This window comes from Osmerus eperlanus, chromosome 1, assembly GCF_963692335.1.
Source record: "Osmerus eperlanus chromosome 1, fOsmEpe2.1, whole genome shotgun sequence".
Lineage (NCBI taxonomy): Eukaryota > Metazoa > Chordata > Actinopteri > Osmeriformes > Osmeridae > Osmerus > Osmerus eperlanus.
This window is the reverse complement of record NC_085018.1, coordinates 2,911,654-2,936,672: the sequence shown is the minus strand read 5'-3', so window position 1 is coordinate 2,936,672 and position 25,019 is coordinate 2,911,654. Positions and strand designations below refer to the sequence as shown.

General features: G+C 41.0%; 1 protein-coding gene across 2 annotated transcripts in view; it reads right to left on the bottom strand.

Annotated features, from left to right (window-relative positions):
* The window catches only part of cita (citron rho-interacting serine/threonine kinase a), a 66,260-nt gene that overhangs the window by 38,198 nt on the left and 3,043 nt on the right, over positions 1-25,019 (bottom strand). For both annotated transcript variants that reach the window (XM_062483099.1, XM_062483180.1), the window contains exons 5-21: positions 24,378-24,479; positions 22,446-22,588; positions 21,827-21,920; positions 21,271-21,477; positions 20,683-20,836; positions 18,909-19,095; positions 17,124-17,229; positions 15,347-15,490; positions 11,250-11,369; positions 10,668-10,838; positions 7,034-7,087; positions 6,780-6,833; positions 5,204-5,344; positions 2,289-2,414; positions 1,788-1,883; positions 1,454-1,570; positions 414-523 (exon numbers count right to left, since the gene is read on the bottom strand). In XM_062483099.1, coding sequence (XP_062339083.1) covers positions 414-523; positions 1,454-1,570; positions 1,788-1,883; positions 2,289-2,414; positions 5,204-5,344; positions 6,780-6,833; positions 7,034-7,087; positions 10,668-10,838; positions 11,250-11,369; positions 15,347-15,490; positions 17,124-17,229; positions 18,909-19,095; positions 20,683-20,836; positions 21,271-21,477; positions 21,827-21,920; positions 22,446-22,588; positions 24,378-24,479 — 2,126 coding nt within the window. The remainder of the gene's footprint in view (positions 1-413; positions 524-1,453; positions 1,571-1,787; positions 1,884-2,288; positions 2,415-5,203; positions 5,345-6,779; positions 6,834-7,033; positions 7,088-10,667; positions 10,839-11,249; positions 11,370-15,346; positions 15,491-17,123; positions 17,230-18,908; positions 19,096-20,682; positions 20,837-21,270; positions 21,478-21,826; positions 21,921-22,445; positions 22,589-24,377; positions 24,480-25,019) is intronic.

Below are 25,019 nucleotides of genomic sequence, written 5' to 3'. Positions count from 1 at the left end.
CCTGTCATTCAACTCATTGGCCGTTCAACCCGTTCAACCCTCCCCTCTCTGGTTCAATCAGATGCCTCCTCGGTCTCGACCAATCAGATGCCTCCTCGGTCTTGACCAATCAGATGCCTCCTTGGTCCCAACCCATCGGATGCATCCATCTCCCCATTTAAACCCCACTTGCCCTCTGTTCAAGAGGTCTTTGTTGTTTGTGCTGTGTAATTACTGAGGCATTATCTAGTTAGGTAGTTCATACAGTCGTTTTCCTGTTTTCTTTTCTTTGGCACGCTTCTACTTTCTCTTCCTCCCCTGAAGATCTTGTATAATCTTAACAGATACTCATTGATTTGTCTTTTCACAAAGTGTCCCGTCATTTCTTCCATAGTATTAGACTTTGTGCCCCCAAGCATGACAACCATACTCACATGTTCTGCTGGGTGTAGATGCTGCTGTTGGCAGCGAGCTTGTTGGCTTCTGAAAGCTCTGAGATGCGCTGCTCCAGGTTCTTCATCTTGGAGTCCATGGCGTTGATGGTCTAGAGACAAGGACAAGTATCACGCCCATATCTTCACCCCTTTTACATTTACAGTTAATGAAAACCTGTGTCCCACCTGCGACAATACCTGACTTTTAATAAATATATTTTAAATCATTCATGCTAAATAAATACAGACCATTTAGTAAATGTATTTTAAAAAAGCCTCTACTGTGTCATTGGATACATTTAGTTCTGTGTTCCCCTTTGAAGCCAGGGTTAGTTTGAAAATATATCTAACTTAACAAACAAGCCAGCGTGACTAGTTTATATTCAATTTGTTGAAAGAAATCAAGTTCCAGTCATTGGAAATGGAGGATTCCAAACCATTGGATTATTCTTTAACATGTCACTGGACATGAAAACATATCTCACTAAGTAAAGACACTTCTCTTAGAGAGTCTCAGTGTACCAAGGGGATCCGGCTTTTCCTAGCAATTTACATTTAATTATAATATATAATTGTGTTGTTTTTGGAACCAAATAATTGGATTACACCACCTAGAAAAATAGATAACACACATGAAACTAAACAGTTGAAAAACATTTCTAAGGGGGAAATAAATGATGCAGTTGGTCTACAACTCTTCCATCACTGTTCAGTGACATGCCCTAAAGCCTATTAGTTAACTGAAGCCTATCGCATTAAACAGACTACTAAACCTGGATTAATAGTGCAGCCTATGTTGAAGAATACCCTGAATTAATCAGAGGCATTTATTCTTACAGGATTAAGAATTTAGTAACAAATAGCCACGCACAGAGTAAACAAACAGAATGAAACAAATGTATCCACAATCTTTTTTTCTACAACCATACTGTAAGAACTGATTTCCCCCTAGAAACGGTATAAAAATTAATGTTTGTCCGCTAGATGTTTGCACGAGTAACAATAGGAAAGCAGATAGTCATGATGGATTGTAGCCTCACTGCTTTCTGTTCACTGATGAGTTTGCATTTCTCCCGAGCCTCCTCCTGGTGCTGGGCCCGTTTGGACTCCAGGCTCTCCTTGTCGGCCATGTCCTCCTTCATCTGGGCTTCAAGCACCTGGTGCACAACACCACGTCCGTGTAGGCAATAATCGTACACACGTTTGGATTTTCTGCTGTACTTTTACATACCCGCTATTTTGATGTTGCTTTGAGTAAAAGTGTCAGGAAAAAAATTCACTAACATAACACTGTAATTGAAATAGACATTTTAGACAATACTTAAACACCCACCACTCCCTCAACTATATTATTTGTAATGGCTAACTCATTACCTTAATCTTGTCCTCGTAAAGTCTTTCTTTCTGTACCAGGTGGGTCTCCATCCTCTGTGCTGTGGCTTGGGTCTCCCTCAAGTTCTCCTCAAGCTCCTGCACAACAAAACAACACACACATCCTTACACACACACACGTCCTTACACACACACGTCTTTACACACACAGGGCTTTCACCCAGCCCACTGGGTACCACATAACAGGAAAACTACTACAACAAGACAGGCAAAACACAGAATAAACTGTCAGTCCGTGACAGCAGGTGTAAACTTGCTCTGAAGATCTCCGGGTCCAGAAGTCTCCGGTAGCGCTGCCCGTTCATGCTGTCAGACAGGCAAGGGAGCATGTGAAGGCCAGAGGACGTGCTATGTTCTCCAGAAGCCCTGACTGTAGCGCAGGAGGGGAACCCCGAATGAGGCGTGTGTGTCAGCAGTAGAGGAAAGGAGGCTGAGAGGGAGAGAGGAGGGCAGGGAGGTGTCTTAGTGGGCTTTGTGTCTCACCAGGATCTTGTCAGCCATCTGCTGAATCTGCTGGGATTTGGTCTGTATGTCGTCCTTAAGCTTGTTCTCCCGTCGTTCCACCATCTCCAGTCTCTTCACCTGGTTCTCCAGGGTCTTCCTGCCCTCCTGTCCACACACACACACGCGTGAGCGCGCACACACACACAGGTAAAAACAGGTAATCTACTCCTGTCCTTTTCTTGATGGCCTAAGGATGGAGGGGGGGGGGGGACTACGGCTAGGGTTGGGTATTGTTTGGATTTTTACAATTCTGATGCCGAACCGGTAATTTTAAAACAATTCCTAAACTATTCCAATTCTTGAAAAACGACATCAAAGAAAGACCACCTGAAAATTATTTAAATTGAACAATATATCAACGTTTTAAAGTAGCCTACTTAAATATATAATAAGTAAACCTAAGTCACCTAACACACAACTACAATAATTGAACAATAAATAACAGTTACACTATTAACAAGTAACAACTTAATAAATGTTGAGTTGGTATGCAAACTAAACCAGCTTCAAACTTTAGCAGTTCTTTTACAAAAAAATGACCATATTTGCATTCTCTGGCAAGATACGACATCTCTCCTGACTTATGGCATGTCCTGCACAGGAGAAAACTCTCTCAGATGGTGTCAAAGAGGCCTGTACACACAGGTATGAGTTTGAAAGGGCAGACAAATTGGGGAGGCTGTCCCGGGACCAGGGACTGATGTCCGCAAGCTGTCGAACACGGTGCATCCCTCTGCTTTAAGAAGTATCTCGTGTGTCGCTGCATGTTTCAATAAATGCAACGTGCTTCCCCCCCACGTAATCGTTATGAAACATTTGTTGCATTTTGCAATGTCGGAATCCTTGGCTGTGAAATACACTTTGACACTTTGACCGCTTCGCTTTAGGCATTTTAAATGCACTAAAAGCTAGCTAACGATAGACTAGCAGAGCAAATGTAGTATGTTTACTAGCGATCACGTGCAGTGAATGGTTATTATACTTTTACATCCGTTTTGGTGAGCCCAGAGGGAAAATATTAGCCTGGCTGCCAGCCCAACTTCGTCCCGCCCACAAAAAAATTTGGTCGGGAAGTTGGGTCTGGAGGGTCTCGTATTGGGGACAACTACAGAAAACCAGAATCTGGGCGGACCAATGAAATTGCCAGGGCGGGCTTTATACGATGATGGACAGATGATCAACAGTAACGTAATCACCCACGTCACAAAAGAGCGCTTAAGTTGAATTCGTTTTGAACAAACATGGCTACCGCTGGAGATCTGGGATGTTATGATTCTGCCATCGAGTCTGTTTTAGAAGACATCGTCAGCGCATTAATTTTGAAAGAGGAACAGAGAAACGCAATCAAGGCATTTGTCGATGGAAAATATGTTCTTGCCGTCCTTCCTACGGGATTCGGTCAAAGTTAACATACTACGTTGCTCTGATTGGTTGTAGATCTATCCAATTGAGCGAAGAGGCATTTGTTTTCCAGGTTCGTTTGAAACACGCCCCATAGTCACAGCCCAACGGAGAGTTCTCAGACTCATATTCTGACTAGAATTATGAGTATGACAACGTCAGGCTAGGAAAATATGGCAGGGCTGCTAACTTTTAAAAAAACCTTGGAGTGAGATTTGGTGGAGCCAACCAAAATTTTGCTGCGTACAAAGCACTCCTCCCGAGACGACATTTCACGTGTGTTTGCCCCCCCTGAGACGACATTTCACGTGTGTTTGCCCCCCCTGAGACGAGCTTTCACGTGTTTGCCCCCCCTGAGACGACATTTCACGTGTGTTTGCCCCCCCTGAGACGACATTTCACGTGTGTTTGCCCCCCCTGAGACGAGCTTTCACGTGTGTTTGCCCCCCCTGAGACGAGCTTTCACGTGTGTTTGCCCCCCCTGAGACGACATTTCACGTGTGTTTGCCCCCCCTGAGACGAGCTTTCACGTGTTTGCCCCCCCTGAGACGAGCTTACACGTGTTTGCCCCCCCTGAGACGAGCTTTCACGTGTGTTTGCCCCCCCTGAGACGAGCTTTCACGTGTGTTTGCCCCCCCTGAGACGAGCTTTCACGTGTGTTTGCCCCCCCGAAACGTCATTTCACGTGTGTTTGCCCCCCCTGAGACGAGCTTTCACGTGTGTTTGCCCCCCCTGAGACGAGCTTTCACGTGTTTTCCCCCCCTGAGACGAGCTTTCACGTGTGTTTGCCCCCCCTGAGACGAGCTTTCACGTGTGTTTGCCCCCCCTGAGACGAGCTTTCACGTGTGTTTGCCCCCCCGAAACGTCATTTCACGTGTGTTTGCCCCCCCTGAGACGAGCTTTCACGTGTGTTTGCCCCCCCTGAGACGAGCTTTCACGTGTTTTCCCCCCCTGAGACGAGCTTTCACGTGTGTTTGCCCCCCCTGAGACGAGCTTTCACGTGTCTATGTTGCTTCACTCCGTGTGCATGCGCCTCGACCATCACTGTTTCCAACGTTAGCAGGACTACTTGGTTTCGTTGCCTTCTCAGTGTGAGAAATACAAGGTGTGGCGTGAGAGCGTGTGAACTGGTTAAAATGCGTGTGTCTCACGGCCAATGCGTAAGAGTTGGCAGCCCTGATGTGGCATTATAAAAGTAGCCTACATTTACAGTAGCTAGCTAACGGTAGACTACAGAGAAAGTGTGATATTTTCACGTCCGTTTTAGAGCGACAGAGGGAAAATATTTCAGTCAACACATTAAGTGGAACCGAATTGTGTGTTCCGGTCCGATTCCTACCGGTTGCGTAGGAACCGTAGTGGAACCTGGTTTCGGTACCCAACCCAAACTATGACAGTGTAAATATGTACAGTACTGGGAGGGAGTATGGCAGTGTGAATATGTACAGTAATGGGGGGGGGGGGGGTCTATGGCCGTGTGAAAGTGCCTGTACCTCCGTCTCCCTCAGGTGTCTCCGGAGTGTGTCACTGGGGTCGGTCTTGCAGCGTAGTCGCTCCAGCTCTCGCTCCAGACGCTCTTTAGCCTGACGGATATTCTGCAGCAGCTCAGTGGCTTCAGTGCTGGCTTTCACTGCCTGAAGGACACAAGACAAGGCTTTTGTACGATTTACAGATTCTAAGAATTACACCTGACTGGATAACAGAGTTTAAGGTTGACATTTGTCCCCTTGTCTGGGACAATGACAATATTGTCAACAAGGACAACAGCTTGTGGAACCATCTAAACGTGGAAAAAAGCAGGATGTTCCAAGTAGGGCTGGGCAATATATACAAAAAAAATATAACTCAATATTGTCTAACTTTTTACGATATATATCTCAATATGTTTGCATTTGCTTTTAAACAGTAAAAAAACATGATTTTCTTTTGCCCCCATTAGAAAACGACAAAAACAATTTAGATAGAACAGCTATTGTTTATGCAAATTTAAGCAGTTAAAAAAAGACCCTCCCCCACCTCACGTCTCTTGCGTGTGAATATGCGACAAGACGAAAAGGGGACGTAATATTGGACGTTCGTCATGTTCTTTGGGAAAGTATGGTTGAATTTGAAATATTCGATATTCACAATATTTTCAAATTTTACATTGTCGTAAAAATTATTGCAATATTAACGCTAACAGTCAATACATTGCCCAGCCCTAGTTCCAAGGCAAGTTTGTGTTGTAAATACCAAGACCAGACTGGTCTTGGCATTGTGGTGGCAGTCTGGGGCACGCACTGTGGTGTTTTCACCAAACCTTGCGTCGGTTTACCTATCAGCCAACAAGATAGTCAAGTCAGAAATGATTCCCCAACAAACACAAGGTGTAGTTTACATTCCAGGATCATTGTCAATCCCTCTTAATAGATTGACCAGGATTTACTTATTAGTTGGTAGGATAGACAGAAACAAGGAAAACTCGAAAAGCCCTGGAAAGTCAGATAGAAAGTCTTGCGATATTAGCACTCGAGACACAAAGATGACAACTATCGAGCGGTTTCAGTGGCTCTGGTCTGTCGATTATCACGGCATTCAACAGTAATTACTGGACAGGAAAATCCCTGAGGGATTGCTTAGTGGAAAGGCCTCAGTGACCTACAAAGTGCCTTCTGTACATGATTCCTCAATACTTACGAATGCCCTTTCAAATATGTGGCCTGCAGACACAAAATGCTTATTAAAGGCCTATGCAACGAACATTGAACACTGGTTTCTAAGACAGATACCACTCAAGTAAAAAGAGGACAATTCTGACAGAACATTCTGGAAATAATCCGATTTATCTGTCTAAAACCAGACCATAACAGGTCTTGAATATAATCAAATACATTTTTCTAAGTTAGATCAAACCATACTGGGTCTTGAATATGCTGTGCTTGAATATAATAAGTGACATATTTCTGTTCTGAAGACACTGAACAATCTGTTGCATATGTTGTTACAACCGTAAATCTAAAAAGTTAACCGACTATGCATTTGGATCTATAGATCTATTATTTATTATTGATGAAAATTGTAAAATGTCACCTTTGATAGTTTATCCTGTAGCTCCTGGATCTTGGCCTGCTGCTCAGCATTGGTCTACAAATCAGAGTATACAATTTGAATGTGTAGATAAATAGCAAAGCAAACATTGACCTATACTTATGTTTACAGACTTACTACAGTATCTCAGAAATCAGTTAGAAATGTATTTTTAAAAAGTATTTGCTTTCAGCTTCAACTCAACACACAAGCACATTTCATGACCACACAAGACATGTTGTTAAGATGCAATGTACCTTCTCAAGCTTGGCAAGCAGTTCCTCCACCTCAATCTTCCCCTGTTCCTTAGCCTTCAACACAAACACAACATCAACACCGACACCCATGTCTGTATGCTTGGATGGAACCATTTATGGTTGTTCTTGGAATAAGTGGAATGCAGTATACAAAATTCAAATTGAAACCTTTATGATTAGCACATTTGATTGCTTAACATCAAGGTGTGCTGGATTTAATATTTCTGCTGGATATGGCATGTTCTTAATGCAAACTTGTGTCATGTGTGGTGTTTTTTATTTACATTAGGTCATTGTCAGCCAAATTAGATGCTCTACCTGGGCCACCTTGTCATAAGTTGCCCCCATTAGACACAACCAACATAGCTTGACGGTTATCTCATGTCATGTGCCCTTGGTCTTTATCGTCATCATTATCATTATGCACACATCATTAGGCTACATACAGAAGAACACCAATTACAGAAGATAATGTGTTCGCAGACGCCTTTATACAGTGCCATGTACAGTAGAGAAAAGGCGGAATTGAACCTGCGACCTGTTGGTCTGCAGTCAAATAGTCAACCACTGAGCTGTACCCCCCCCCCCCCACACACACACACACACCCCCCATAATGCACCTACAACATGCCAGCATTCCTGGGAAAAATCCTACCCCAGCTCTCTGGTGCATGACTGCGTACCTGCGCAAGCCGGTCTTAAAGTCTTAAAATGTCATAAAATATAGTAAATAATTGTTTTGTTTTTTTATTATAAACTCTTTGTAAGGATAGGATCCCATCTGTTTTATTAACATTAAGATGCAGAAACTGGGACAAAACCTATGATAAGAGGGTTTTTGGTCAAATACAATATTTCTCACAGCCTTTGACCCTCCTGTTGGGTTTGTTTCATGTGAATTCTGTGTTCCAGTCCAAAATGACCACCTGTTACTAACTACTTACTAACCGAGTGAGGTCATGCCGGGAAATATCAAACTGAGGCTTGAACATATCGACCGAGCGATAGCGAGTTTGATACGGACGGTCAAGGTTAGTAAGTTGTTTATTATATGGCATTTTTAGCTCTTTTCATTTTGTAAATGAAAATAAATGGTCGGCTAATTGTAGCTAGCTCTCAAGTCTTCTCACGGTGTGTTTCAGGTGTTGCCTAGCAACCAATTACTTTTGATAGAAAGCAGACAACACGGTTCTGCTAAAATGGCTTTAATTCCAACTAGTGCTGTCAAACGATTAAAATATTTAATCGCGATTAATTGCATTAATGTCATAGTTAACTCGTGATTAATCGCAATTAATCGCACATTTTTATCTATTCTAAAATGTCCCTTGATTTCTTTTTGTCACAATATTTTTTCTAATTTTAATGCTCTTATCAACATGGAAAAGTGGATCGGATTGCTTAGTGCAAATGTTTTTTTTAAATTGAAAACAACATTGCAATCGCCTGGCTTTGACAAGGGGGCAGAGAATTCGCATCAGCTGTGTGCTTGGCCATCAAGTGGTATTTCAGACTGGACGTGCTGCGATGATAGCTCAGTTCACAACGACAAAACACACTGATCACTTTGGTCTTGTCAATGGAACCATTTGGCAACTTTTTTAAAGTAAACTTTCCATTCATAATCTTATTGGCATTCATTTCGGCGTCTCGCACTCGCCATCCACTCAAAACGTAACGTTAGCCTACTACTCTTTATCAGGCTCGCAAGCCCAAACAAGTGTGTGCGGCATGCCCGTTTTGTTTCCGGTCTACCGTATTTTACGTAAAATAAGACGTGTACAATCCGCACCCCCCCAGAATGAGCACTTTGCGTTTGTAAATTTGAGTATAAGCCGCACCGGAATACAAGCCGCACTTTATAAGCAAACAACGTAGCCGTTGCGCGGACCAATGCTCACAAATGATTACTTGCACATTCATGCTGCAGCTGCGGACAGCTTGGATATCGATCTAACTAGACAACATTCCCAATCAGGGTGAACACTCAAATTGCCTAAACTATAGACCATAGCATTACACATTATCAAAACAGAACGAACACAACAATAGAACTCCAAACAATGCTTATTTAACTAAGCTAATGCCCTTAATTTAGTAGCTTTTCAGCTTGCCGCAGGGCATTCTGGGTACCAAGAGCAATGCACGAGTATAGGCGATCTTACAGCATTGTGTAACTGTCTGTTACACACTTTGGTTGTGGATACTATGTCCAGAAATAAAGCCAAGTCACTCATTTAGTGGCAGAATCCATTGTTATGTCTACAAAATTATTTTAGATATATTATAAGTTTAGGTAGCTTGCAAATCCTGAGGATAGCCTACTGAGCAGACCGTTCTATGTGACAATGGACATGGGTGTTTTGTCCCTCGGGAGTTGCCGTAGGCTTGATGCTGAAAGCATTACGTGAAATCAATGAGGGCTGTTCGAATGGCGATGTCAAGAAGAGCAGTGGTAAAATACAAGTTATGAAAAGAGACCGCGCTCGTGTTTTATTGTCCACACGATCATATACAATTATATCTAAAACAAACTTACAAAGAGCTTGGTTAGACTACCAAAGTTGAATTAGTAATGTTGTTAGCGATGCTAGCGTTATTTTGCTAGCTAGCCTAGCCTATAACATTTCACTGGGTCTTGCAGCTGTTTGATTAACTGAAATTATTATGAAATGTTATGTTCTACTAGCCATTTGCCTACTTTAGCAAGTCACTGTATTTCCAAGCCCTGATAGTGTAACTGAGACAACACAGTAAATAATTCTTCTTTCAAGTAATAAGCCCCCGTTCAAGTGTTGAGCATAAAATTAGCTGCACGGTCTGTAGAGATCTTGAGAGAAGACACTTTTTTGTTCTAAAACCGGACTATAAACCGCTTCGAAATATAAGACGCACAAGCACAAGAAAACTGTAAAATCGGAGTACAAGCCGCGGCTTATTTTCCATAAAATACGGTAGCTAGATCCGGTGTGGTGTTTTTCTAACGTCAGTAGTTGTTGCAACAGCATGTGAAAAAAACGACAAAGTTTGCTAGGCCAAAAAGAACGTTAATCTCGCGACGCCGTTAAAATGGGTTTGCGTTAACGCCGTTAATAACACGCTTAACTGCAGCACTAGTTTAAATGTTTTCAGGTCGCTTGTCGTTTTTCTCTCAGTGTTAACACTTTTCTGCTCTTTTATAAAGTTAAGAATTTCAGCTTCTGTTTGACACAATTCAACCCAAAATATCCCACCCCCTCCCTTCAAACCCACTCCCACAAAACTACAGTAACGGGCATTGAGTGCAGGGGCAAAGTGCGCGCACGTAGGTGGGTAGACAGACAGGTAGCCCGTCCAATCATTAGTCAGGGTACGGCCTAATGATTTGCTGTGTTTATTACAGTCTTACAACGCCCACAGATGTCGGATTGATTTCATATTACCCTCAAACCTGTAGATGTATTGGTTGCTATCAAGATGTGAATTTTATTTAGGCAAATATGACAAAAAGTGCTTCTCAAACACATTCGATACTCTGCTTTTAATGTTGAGCATTAACAGTGAGTGAATACACCCATGTAACAACACAGGCTATATCTGTTCTTGCAAAAGTGAACACCCTATCCTCTGGTTTCCACTGCCAACAGAAACGCACCTTCTGGATTCTCTGTTGGTAGTCCGCTGCCTTGCGTTTCAGCTCCTCGGCGGTCTGCCTCGAATCTCGGAGTTCAGACTCGTAGAGATCACTTCTCCGACGCGCAGCAGAGAGGTCCTCTTCAAGCTGCCTGATTGTCACCTGCATCTCCTCCAACTGGGCATGGTACTCCTGCCACAGAGAACGTGGAGTCAGGAAGGGGTGTGAAGCAGTGGTGCAGTCAGACTGAAATACTGTTAAAATTCTACTTGCAATTCTCAATTCAATTCCATATCCCTGTAAATTACATTGGCTTCAGTCACTACCTTTCTCAGTGCTAAACATGGGAATTGATACACAATTTGGATGAGAGGTTGCTACCTAAATGTGGCTTGGCTAAAATCTGTAAAAGAAATTGGCATATAAGGCCCAAGGGATCCAATTTGAATACATCTTTACTTACAGCTTTGTCTACCAAGTATCCCAGAAATCCCAATGGGATAATTACCACAAAAGAATTGTGAGACCAAATCATGTTCTAGTGCCAACAACTGGAAAAGTAAGTCCTGTGAACAGAATGTTTTGAATTTTGGAAAACATTACCTGCTCCTTGATCTCCTGGAGCTTGCTGCTTTGCTCCCGGATATCATGCAGAAGCTGCAATGCTTTGTCATCTTCCTGAGAAACCTCAACACGCGCTTGCTCCAAACTCCGCTTCAAGCTCTGTAGGAGACAGAAAACAATCACATTTTCTAAATTGTGTCTCATAAACACATGAAAACTATCAACATCTCATCTCTGCTCCTATCCGACGATCCTTATTTTTAAGAAACATAGGGAGTCTTCACAGATGAACACTTGCATATGTGACAAAGGGAAAAGGGAGAATAGCTGTAAAATCGTCATTCAGGATATCGTGGTAACTTAATATCCTCAGCAAACCTGAGCTTTTCAGGGCTTCTACACGCTCTTAACTGTCATGGTTGGAGTGGCCTCTTTGAGGGGTGAACCGACCAAGTTACACCAACTTGGTAACAAAGCCAGCAACGTAAAGTGGTAAACCCAGAATCTCCAATATGGACAACTTGTTGTGTCTAGATTCCCAAACATGACAAACAGCTACATACAGTCCCAGTCAAAAGTTTAGACACATTTTCCCATAGCTGTTTATTTGGAGTAATAAGGAAACAGAAAACAGAACTTTTCAGTTTTCTTGCCACTACTGTCTGTCTGTTAAATATTGTATTTGTGATTTGTCTGTGTGCCCCTCCAGTCCCAGTATTAACTTCATTAAGGACCTATTTACACAGAGATCCCACATGTTGCCTTAACAAAGACCCGTCATTATGCCAGCTCTGCTTGTTTACACTGAACCAAACAAAGCCGGCATAATGCCAACTCGTGTGTGATGTCAGATTCCATACCAGCATTTCAGAATCACAGGCTTGTGTATCTTGTCAACTTGTCTATCATGCAAATGTGAAAATGTATATCGCTGTGTACCATCACACCCAACAATTTAAATTATCACAAATATTATTTACTCTCGAGATGTCAATGTCACTGGCTATCTATGCAATACAAAATATGAGTTCAACTGTTGCATCAATTTAATTGATAAAATATAGATAATTCTAACTGCTCATTTTAAGTGTATATAGAATCAATGACGTAGTACCAACTTATCACAAGGTGACTTAAGTGATTAGAAAATAATGAATAGGCCTTCAAAGTCTTTATTAATAGATTTGGAATCTGTTTTTATGGAAGAAGTTAAGAGAGGCAAAAATTTATATTTTAAAATATATTTTTTTCAATCATCTAATTTTGTGTTTAAATTTGCGTTTTTTGCCAATACGTGGTATTTCGTTTAGGCTTTTTGATGGTTTTTGGTTCATTCGCACAGGGGCTTTGGAATAGGTAAACTGCCCATGGGCATACACCTCATCACACAGCAAACCTTTCTTAATAATCACTAGGTAAGGAAAGGGTGCCACCCCATGTGTTTAATATAGTGCTGTTTTGGTTAGATAGGACACTCTTATTTATGAAGTTTCTTTGTTCCCGTGTTCCCCTGTGGCGTTTGTTGAGTAATTCATATCATTTTTTGTATTTGAACATTGTGCCATTCATTTCTGTGCAAGGTACACCCTCCAAGTTAATTTTATTTATGTATCAGGCCTCTCTCTCTCTCTCTCTCTCTCTCTCTCTCTCTCTCTCTCTCTCTCTCTCTCTCTCTCTCTCTCTCTCTCTCTCTCTCTCTCTCTCTAGACAGGGAGGAACCAAAGAGAGGGTCGTAACATAATAAAATGAGTTTTATTATGTAAATTATCATTTTCCCCATTTGGCTTTGGTTCAGTCTGCAGCTTTTCAGTATTTGTGTCTGACGCTAGACTATATGTTAAATAAGCATGGTCCATCACCAGATAATTAGAGATATTAGTGGACAGTTAACTCCCAAAGTGGGCCGTTATATAGAATGAGGGTAAATCACTGTTTACATATCAACTTTTTAACATTTAAAGTCTTTATACTATAATCATTTCGACAGCGGCATTTTGTCAGAATGCTAGTGTATATTTTCCCCTACTCAAACATTCCTCTGAATGTAGTAAGTTAGTTAGCCAGCATGGCAACTGAAAACATAAAAAGAAAATTAAATTATTCAACTACTCCAAGCTACCAGCAGATGGCGAAAACAAGCTAGATGCAGAGTAAAGCCACTCCTCTCTCAGCATATTGCTCCAGCTCCAGCTTCTGTTAGGTGTTAGTGCTGCTAGCTGACTAGATTCCTCAACCCTGCTGGTTAGTAGCGTATTGTGGTACAACTTTGAATAAAGGGTGAAAACTAAAAGATCTAAACACCATCTAATACAAGTACATGATTTGACATTGTGCTTGCTTGGCAGTTACTGACCAAGACAAGCTTGCTTAAGTTTTATTAGCTAGCTATTGTAATGACACTTGACATAGGCTACCCTCCTTAGCATACAAAACTGCTAGAACTTTCTTCACCTAATGCTAAACCTGACAGTTATACGACGGTATGACTATCACTAGCATCCGCTTAGTATTAGTATCTTAAAGAGTAACAACACAATTTCAGCCTTATCCCTTCAGTTTTTATTTAAATGCCTTCTGGTGAAAAGTTGTGAGTGGGAATTTTTCATGAATATTCATTTTAGGGCTATATTCATTAAGCACTCGAAGTGATAAATGAACACGGCTATTTCTCTTGAAAAAAAGTTTCAGATGTCAAACTCCGCTGAGGTCGCTGAAACCACGCCCACTCGCAAGAAAACTTCTCTCTCAACTGTCAAATACCGCTACAACAAAAGGGTTAGACTCCACAACAAAAACTCTACAACAAAAATAGATGCTCCTTGCAGGATTGGCTTTACACAGCCATATAAGTTTGAGCCTCACGAGCCAGAATCAAATTCAGAGGACATTGACCGGTCAGTCTCGTCCTTCTCGGTCTGAAACCGAATGGTAATTGTTCTCCCTTTTAACGCAAGTTAGCAAACTAGAGTAGCATGTTATCGATATGTAACTAGCATAACATAGCCAAATAACGTTAGTCTATCAATAAATAAGTTTATTCATTTTAATAACAGCTTATGCGCTTTAGTTACTAGTGTTAGGGGAGGAGGCATGGTTTCAGCCCCGCCCCAAAAATCCTGAACATTTTATTTTTGAAAAACTGTTTAACGGTCTAACTCCACAATTCAGTACTACATAGTTCACAGTCTTTGTAATGTGTTTAAGCAATACATGTTTAGACAAAAAGCTAAAAAATCACTTTACAGGGACTTATTTTTGGTGTTTAGTTACTTTCAAAGTCGCATCCAAGTCAATGGAATTGACTGCAGTCTCAACCAACTGCATGATTTTGTATTTCCTGATTATTTAAATTATATATTTTATTTTACATTTTGCTAACCTGTACTTGTTTACTATTTCAATTCAATATTGTGTAGATTAATGGGAATAAATGGTTGAATATATTTTAAATGCCATCTTTAACACAGCAAAAAGGGGTCTGTCTACCAATTTGCATTAACATAATGGAGTAGCGAGGCAGCGAGTTGCAAGACAAGGTCAATAAAAACAATCAGGACTGGGGGAGGAGCCATGGGGCAGCAGATTCCAGCATTAAAAAAGCTGGAATATTTTAAACTTTTTAGTGATGCTGCGGCACGTCAACCAACCACGTAAACCATATAGAAACACCAATCAACGTAGTAGCCACCTAATGCTTAGCCATCACCACCCTTCAAACCACCACCAAACAAGAACGCTAACAGCGAATGAACGTAACTAGCTTCCTAGCTAGCTGTACGTAGTTACGTATGTAGCGGATAGAATAAATTATTCAGTAAATCAGTCAATATATATTATTTTATCGGTGATTTTGTTTTTCGTCAACCGTTCCATCGCATCTTAAACTACTTGCCGGGTGGATTCTAGGACCTGGTGGAGGCTGCTGCAGAGGCTGCTGCACGTTCTAGGGACAGCCTACTTGTATGAATCTGTCACCTTTTTCACCCCTGATGAGTTTGCATCCCTATAGTTGAGCGTCTGCTAAATGACTAAATGTAAATGTAAATTACTCAATGAGTGTGGAGAAGGGGTTAGGTAGAATGGTGGGGGTTGTATCAAACTAACTGACGTAAAAGCAAGCATCATTGATTACTCACACTGCACTCTGTGATGTAGGTGGCGAGGTCCTGCTCCAGGATGCTCCTCTGGGTCTCAGAGGCCTTCAGCTCCACATCCTTCTGCTGGAGCACCGACTCCAGGTCTGTCATCTTACGCTGAAACCTGGAGATCTCCTGCTCCATCTTCTCAATCACACAACACATGGAGCACTTTTATGATGATGCCTGGCAAAGACACACTTCAAACTATTCACTTCCAACCACTTTATCAAAATTAATTGAATGGGTTATTTCCCTGTGTCTAGACACAATATCCCTTTTCTGGCAAAAGTTTAAAAAAATATATAATAATACAAAATTAACAAAAAACTGAGATATATGTGGGAGTTCAATAGCCAAATTGCCGATAGCCAAAGTATTCTGCAGTTTGCAGGCCGTAGTTCTGTGATCCGTATGGATCCCATGAATCTTGATACAAAATTATAGTGAAAAAATGGACTAGACAGATGCGTGCTGTGTTTTACTCTGAAGTTCTAAAGGTTAATTTGATCATTAACAAACACAAATTAGCTGTGACTACCTATAGTAAGCCTTAGACGCATGGAATTTTTGAGAACCAGCCAACAGCGCGAGCTAGTCGCATAAAAAAAATTACAATTTAGTTTATGAACCTGCCGTGTTTCACCCCAAAAAATAAACAAAATAAAAACCGCTGTGACAGTCATGGCTAGCTGAGGAGCGGAACAACTTGAAAAGCCTTCCACATTCTTGAAGTCTAATGATTATTAATGATAATATTCAAATGAAAGTAAAATTGTGTCTCCTTTTTTGCTTATCCAAAAGATTATGAGATGCATGCCTCAAAACCGCAATCAGAACCTTGAGTTTTGTGATCTGTTTGTGATCTACCACTGTTTGTGGGTGCATCATCCGGCTGAACACTACTGTAGCACTGACAGCAGCCTCCACCTCAACTGCAAGAGGCCAAGTTACCCAGCCATCAATCTTTTGCTGCCAAAACAGCCCTGACCCATCAAGGCATGGACCAGGAGAGGTTGTAGACCATTTGAACTGGGGAGCCAAGCTAGGGCCAGCTGTACCATTAGAGGGACCAGTTACATTAAACATTATTGCTGTCGTATAGTTTTCTTCACTGGCAAAATACCATGTTTATAATTATTCACACTCTACATTTAGGGGGGTCACAAGGAGGTCCAAGCATGTTGTCATAGGGGCACTGCCCCCCCCCCCCCCTCTCTGAAGGTGTGCTGTATCTGGCAGCAAGACGTTACACACAATTTGTCCTCAAAGTTGCTCAAATCCTTACGCTTGCCCATTTTTCCTGCTTCTAACACGTCAACTTTGAGGAGAAAATGTTTACTTTCATGCCTAATATATCCCATCCACTGACAGGTGCCATGATAACGAGATCGTCAGTGTTATTCACTTCACCTGTCAGTGGTATTAATGTTATGGCTTATCGGTGTACACTTGCAACATATATTTCCATTGAAATAACCAAAACAAAAGACTTAGGACAAAGATATAAATTTGCAAAATACTTTCTGAAAAAAATTATGGATTCAGCCAACTGCAATAATGTAGTCCTGTTTTATGCTTGATACTACAATCAATCTTTTAATAACGTTTTTTTTTTTAAACAATTCATTTATACCAATATGAGGTGTTGTGTTTAGCCAGGTAGGAAAAAGCATGTTGTTTCAGTTGAATTTGATGATTGACACGTTTCACAAGGTGAAACTTGGATAGATTCAAGAATGCCCTTTCATTTAAGGGGTCCAGCAGCAGCACCAACCTTGTGACATTTGTCTTGAGTTTCCTGTAGTTCTTTGCTTTTGATGTGAAGCTTTTTTTCCATGGAGTTCGTCTTGGCCGGGGAGTTGAAGCCAGCAGCAGCTAACCTAAGAGCAAAAAATATTGAAAAAGTGACACAAAAATGAACTTATGAAAACAATGGTCCTGTGCAAAAAGGTGAAATCTTACAGGAAATCCTGATAAATATGTTTTGCCATAAAGTGAAAATATAAATGTAACTGGGTGGTGTCAATAGTACCTACCTCTTCTGATTATTATGTATCTATGGGAATGTTACTTGCTGGCAAAATCATTGCTAATCAGTCTCCCCCAAGATGCTAAGCTTTCAAAAAACTGATTACCTGTTTAGTAAGTAACCTATCAGCTTTACCTACAGAGTTAATTACCTTTGTCAAGAAAGCTGACTCATCTGAACTCAATGAATGTATCTGGACAACACATCTGGTGCTTATGGTTGAGTCTTTTGCTCTGAAAATTAGAAACCTACAGAATCTGATGAACGTATCCTGAATTCACAGCAATTCACTCTGATGAATGAATTACATGACTGAATGAATTGTATGACTGTGAATGCAGTTGGTTAACCCTCACCAGGGTGGATACTTGTCCAACCAAGTTTATTCAGTTTTTTTATATTTTATAAACCTCCTTAAACTTTCTATATTTTCTTGTTGGAAACTACAAAAACACAAGCATAAGAAACCCTAGAAAGGTTCCCCTGGGTTCCATTACGGCTCAGTGTTTTCTGCTTCTGAGGAATCCCTATTAGGTCTCGTGAAGTGGGTTTCCATCGCCTTGTTTTGAACATGCAGAAGAGAACACGGACTGATTGCTCTCCCGTTTTCATTCACACCACCAGACGACTGTGGGGATGGAGGAGAGCTGTGCAGTGGTGTGGGCTGGAGAAATGAAAGAGCAGCAGAAAGGGAAGAAAAACCAGAGGGGTGGGAAAAGCAGCGAGGTGGGGGTGGGGACTAAAAAACATCCTGGTTACCATAGAAATACATTCTCTTCCCCAATCTAGGGCCATCCATTCTCTGACTAATCTTGTAGCGCATTTAGACATTCTCCTCCTGCTGCTGCTGTCTGCATCCTCATTGCAAAAGCACAATGAACCATCTTAAAAACAGTGCTATAGGTGAGGACAATAGACCCCACAGGAGATGGTAAACTAAATGCTGCACAGATCAATGGTGATCAAAACCAGCTTGGAAAACCTTAGTTACACCGCTTCACAAGCACAGAAATGAGAAGAAAGAGACCGGGGGGGTGTCCCCCCCCTTCCCAGCAAACACACCGCTGACACACTCACTAGAATACCAACCATCTCTAATGGCAACACAACACAAGGCACCTTCTCATGCCAGCCCACTGGTCTGTCTGATCTCCTAGTCAGGTAAACACACAGAATGACTCATTCCAAACCCCTCCTTTCCCTACAACGAAACCAGGAGATTAGAGACATGTTTACAATGGTGGAGAAGACCAGTCAGTGATAAGCAGTGTTATATAAAGGGAGATCCCCACCTCTGTCTGACACAGGGAACTGCCCAGCCCACTGGAGGCAATGGGCAAAGCAAGCACCTCCATACAGCTTTCTACAAAGCGCAGCATACAGCATGTAGTGATTGGATGCCTTGAGACTGTTGCCGTGGCGATTGCTCTGGCTCATGCTCACTGCCACCACCTGTTTCTGACGAAGCTTAGCGTCGGGTTATAGGAGGCATGTTGGTACCATCAACTGGCAATGCGAGGGGGTACTTACTCAGACTTGGCCAGCGCTGTTAAAGTCCTGCTGAAGAACCAGCCTAGAAAGGGCAGGTCCTGGCCCTGGAAGCCCAACGGCAGGGATCCTTGTTGGGCTTTTGCTGGCCGGGGCGCGGGTTTCTCCGGCTCCTCAAAATTGGAGGTGTCATCCTCTGCGCGGAGCGTGGGGACGAAAGGAGGGAGAACTGCAGGAGAAGGGGATTGGGAGCAACAGAGTCAATGTGCATCAAATGAGGCAGTGGAAAATGGGGGGAAGGAAAGAGAAAGGGAGGCGTGTGGGGGGGGGGAGGAGGCGGTAAGGCTATAGTGCGGTAACTCGAGCACACACACTCTCAAGCTCTCACTGCCTCTGCCTGTCCCTCGCTCCCTCTCTTGTGCTTGTGCCTTCTCTCTCTCTCTCTCTCTCTCTCTCTCTTTCACACACACACACACACACTCTATTCCCCCTCTCTCCCTCCCTCTCTCCCTCCCTCCCCCTCACTGCAGCAGCCCTGGCTAATCAGCTGGAGTCAGAACCATCTGCACAACTGTCAACAGCACGTAATCCATCAATATACCAAACAAACAGCATCTTGGATTTCAAGCATATTGTTCTCATAGCACATTGATTATCTGCTGAATCTTGAATGGCAAAAAAAATTCAATAATCGTCTTCGTAAAATAACCACAGTTGAAGTGGTTAGATGGCTTAACTTTGGTCCAAAACATTCATTAGTGTAAATGTGAAGGACACAAGCAGTTGGTATTCTTTATCAGTGTGATGGCTTTTTGATATATTGCTGTAAATATGTCACAAAAATAATTTCTAAATGTGTCCATAACATCTGTCAATGCAGGTACAGACTGGGAGCTAGTATCTCACTGGTCGTGTCTGGGATTGAGCAATCAAGATCATGTGAAGACCTTGTCTGACACACTCCTACCCTTCCTGGGAACTGCTAGCTGCATGCTAGACACACTGCATCTCAGTATCTCACCACCAACACCTCCACTATGCGCGCGTGTGTGTGTGTGTGTGTGTGTGAGAGAGAGAGAGAGAGAAAGAGAGAGTGAGAACTATCAATTGTCCTAACAAATCAGGATCTAATGATTTATTTGCCAAAAGGCTTTGCCCATTCCTCAACATTATTGTAAGCAGTCAGAATGGAACAATTTGGAATATCACTTATTAGACCACTAAAATATATTATTAGAATTTTGCCAGCACTTATTGTGTTTGCTATATGTATGTGCATGTATGTGCTATGCGGTGCGAGATACTTTTTTAAATTTATTTTTTACATTTGTTAGCTTTAAAAGAAATGATCAGTTGAGCTTTGGTTAAGACAGACAGGTTTTAGAATGACAGTACATCAGTCTAATGTGTCATAAAACATTTGATCATTTACGGAACGCTCACATTCTCCCAAAAGGTTGTCGTACAACCTTGTGCACTTCCAGGCAGCTTAGTAGACTCAGTTCAAGGCCTCAAACACTTTGGGACTTTGACATGAGGAGGAAGATGTGAAATATTTTAGGAACATTAGTTATAATTCAAATAAAATGTTACAAAATCCAATCTCCCTGAGGTGCTCACTGACTAATACCTCTGGATTTGGCTTAAAACATGAAAATAAAGAAAAGTGAATATATAAACTTATAGGTGCACTTTTTGCTATTAAATTCAAGTTAACATAGAAGGAGTCTACGACTGTCAAGGTAAATTAAAGAAAATTGTTGGATCTACATGTTCAGGTAAGCTTGCATATAAAGATCAGCTAGGAGGGGCATACCTTGTCTTAAATTGTTCCAGTCCACACTAGAGAAGAAAGGGTGACACCGAAGTCCCTCGAATCCCAGCCGCTCTCGTGTCGCACATAGTAAACTTTGCACTAGATTTACAAACTGTTTAGAAGATTTTGGTTCCTCTGAAAACTTCAGGGAAGACTGCAAGGGAAACCAAAGGCACAAAATAGTTAAATATCAGAAAGGACAGTTCTATACAATTTTTAGCATAGATACTGTTTACAAATGAAACAGGTTTTATATTTAGGTTTAAAAAGAAATTAGTAAAAAAATATCATTTGCACGTTAAACATTTGTAGATTATATATAACAACATATAATATAGATTATTCAGTGTGTTCATGGACATAAAAACAGTGCTTAGGCCGCAACTCCAAAAGACACTTTGTTTTGACACCCCCTTAAATAGATAAAAATACTTTGTGGGAAATGTCACTGAGCCCACACAGTTTATTATTACCAACGCCATACAGAGCTAGCCCCCTGCACAACAGACAAGTGTTGAACTAATAAAATATATTATATATTATAAATAACCATAAATTATGATTATTTACACATTTGGGAGACACTACCTGGAAGTTCCTAATGTTGTGCATGGTCTTGCAGGAGGTGCTATCAGTAAAAGGTAATTTCATGTAGATCATCTCATAAGCAATGACACCCAACGACCACCAGTCACACTCAGATCCGTATCCATCTTGAGACCCCCCATTCATGGCTGCCAGAATCTCAGGGGAAAGGAAGTCTGGGGTTTGAACAGGCACTGCAGGAGCTACAACCTGTAACATAGTCAAATATGCACATTTAGGGTGACAAAAAAAAGTATTGTAGTATTTTTAGAAAAGTAAAGTATATTTAGTATTGTCTGCAGTGGGAATGTAACGATACTTCTTGAGACGATTAAATCGCATTACAAATTTGTAACGATTCAGACAGCAGAGGGCACTATCTCCTTTTGATTTAGCTTTTTAGATATCGATGCTAACTGGGCATTCTATAAGAGAAAATATATAGAATTTTGTCATGTTTGGCTGAGAAACAATTAAAGGAATATTTTTCACTTATTATTCTCCTAAAATAATAACTAATTTACTAAAATAAATTCTAGTACACTGGGATGTCGTTTACCTTTTTATCAGTTGTGAGTTTGGCTGCCGAACCAAAATCTGCCAACTTGATGTGTCCAGTGCGGTCAATGAGTACATTCTCTGGTTTAATGTCTCTGGAAGAGTAAGAATGGACAGATGTCAGAAAATGGAATAGGAAAGGCGTAGTTTGGGAACAGGAATGATGCATGTCTTATAATACATGTCATTGAGTGCAACATGCTAGTAAGATAATGAAACATAACACATGATCTATAGGCCTGTATTTGATGCTTTCAGAAAGGCCCATCACATTAAAGAACAAATATACTCTTTTACCAACAGAGATTGTGAAAAGAAGCCATTTAATATGATCCTATCAATAAAATTGCAATTGTCATTTTAAACTTTGACAACATCTACAGTATTGTTGCTATTTTCCGATTTACACACCTTTCCTGCAATCAAACATTCATCTGTTTAAAAGCCTGTCTGTTTAACCGCTTGACCCCCTCCCCCAACCTAAACAAGTCAACAGTTGAACCATTATCCTGTAATACAACTAATGTCACTGATCATCAGGTCTGTATAAAATGCACTTTAAAATCATAAATGTATACATTTGTGCATCTATAACAAGCATTCAATCATAAAGACGTCACCTATGGGCATAACCCATCTGATGCACAGCATGAATGGCTTCCACCAGTTCTGCTAAGTAGAACTGGCTCATGGCTTCATCAAAATGGTAATCAAACCGGTTCATCAGGGCCATGAGGTCTCCACCTGGAAGGTACTCCATCGCCTACACATTAACACATAAAATACTAATGAGGGAATCTTAAATTACATCTACATTTATTTATGCCACAGATTATAATTGACGTAATCCACCCCGCATGTTTTATTCATGTCTTTCTTTTAAATGACCATTATGGAAGTTATGACTTGAGGAAGCACATGCCTCAAACCATAACATTTTCATACATTATGGTGCTATGATTAACTAGACTCCTGTCTTGTAGAGTGCATTTAGAGTCAATTCAGCAATCATGCGGACAAGGTTGATGGTAATTTTTGGCCCACTATTACATGAATTCCTCAACTGGGTTTGCCAATGTAAAACAGGTCAGCTTGTACATCTCAAGCTGGTAGAAAATGAAACATCAACATCCGATATATTTGATAAATCACCCATCTTTTACAGAATGTGCATTTAAAATGTCCCAATGTTTTAATTCCTTCTCATTTTTAACAGGAAGCAAGGGCCTCAGACGTCAGATTGGGTGTTGTAAGTTTTCTGGCAGCCAAGCACACATCTCCAGCACATGAATGGACAGGCAGTCTGAATGAACAGCAGCCTTCTAGACACGTAACCTAGCAACAGGGTACTGGGAGATTCTAGTCTGACACTTGAACAAAGATGGATTCTCTGTATTTTCACAGTTCAGAACGGCAGCCTGGGGGAGATAGGGGAGCCTGAGCAGACTTTAAACATATTTCCCACCTATTTGAGACGGTAAAGTTGGTCATAGATTATATAGAGAACATAGAATCTATTTATGAGCAGATTATATATATAATAGCAGTGTGTAGTATAATAGTGTGTGCAGTGTTTCACTACCCCTGGAATACTTGCTTGAGCATGTATTCATTTAGAGAAAATACTCTGAAATATTAAGAAATATTTGTGGGGGATAAAATCACATCACACTTCTTGCTTGCTAATGGGAAACCCACCCTGGTTGTAAGTCAATACATTAATTGTCAAACAAGTTCATTGTAGATGTAAGAATAGGTTGAAACAGCTACATGTCACCGTGCTTATTTTTACCAAGAGAGGAAGGTCAAGTCAATTACGTTGTCAGACACTGTCAATCAGACACTATCAAATACGAAGAAAGACTCGTTCAGAGACCAGACACTGTAGACCATGTATAACATCTTCTTAGTGTTTCCATTACAGATACGGCAGTGAAATCACTAACAACTAGTGCTGGCCTAACAATATGTACTCAGGGATAAGAAAACAGTTCATATCCAATACATTTAAAAATTAGGCACTTTAAACCTACACAGAATCGCAAAAGATCACACATCAAATGAGACATCGTTAGCATTCTGTTGCAATGAGAACTACCCATCCTTAGAAAACAATAGCAAAACAAAGTTTTAGACGGTTGTCATTTAACTGTCACATGCGGTTAAGGCATAAACTATTGTCCACAGTAGTGGACTATTGTCCACTTTTTTATGCAGTTTTGTACCTTAAATGCAGGTTTGTGCCTGCATTTAAAAAGCAACAGAAGTCAGTCTTTGCAAGTTTAGTCACACTAACGCACTTATTTTGTGTTTATCTTTGTCTAGCTTACCAACTTGTTATAATTCACAATATCTTATAATATGCATATATTATCTTCATAAAAACAATTCAGTCTATAGTTAAATTACTACAATAAGATTTTTTTCTTCCAAAATGTAATTGTTTTTATATGATATCCTTATTTACTTCAGTTACTAAGACTATGGTTCAACTCATGTTAAGATCATTTAGATCGCTTCCAGAACACTTGCAGAGGAGACGGATGACTTACCAGATAAACACTGTCCTGATCCTGAAAGGCATAGAAGAGCTGTGGGATCCATGGACTGCTGTTCAGCGCCAGGATCCTCCGCTCCTCCTCAAAGAACACAACCTGAAGAGGGATGATGCTTCAGATTCACAGCTTATCAATTAAATAGGAAAACATGACTTCCCTTTTCAGTTATGTGAATGAATCAAAATGTGAGTTGTAAAATTCAGTCATCCACCTAAATAGAGCCGTGGGCCAAATACTCTTCCTGTAAATGCTGGCGCTATAGGGTACCCAAGAACCATGTTAAAAAGTATTTTTTACGTTGTACTTGAACTGAAATATTTAAATGTATGGAAAAAAAGGCTAATGGAAACTCATAATTTCCAAGTGTTAACGTTGAAAAGTGCAATTAGCACACCAATAAATTTAAGTCAATTCACTTGTTCACGTCTTTTCTAGGAATTAGGCCTTTTCTAGCTCAAGAAGACCTTTCAAAACAATCACTATTCTTCTTCCAGCCAGACCCACCAAGATACAACTGGATTATGGTAGACAGCCCTTTCATCCATTCTGCTTACTATGTAGATGCCAGTTAGTTCAAACTCTGTCTGCAGGTCACCCAGAAAAAAAGTGTTCACAGTACAATAGCGCCCCCATAGC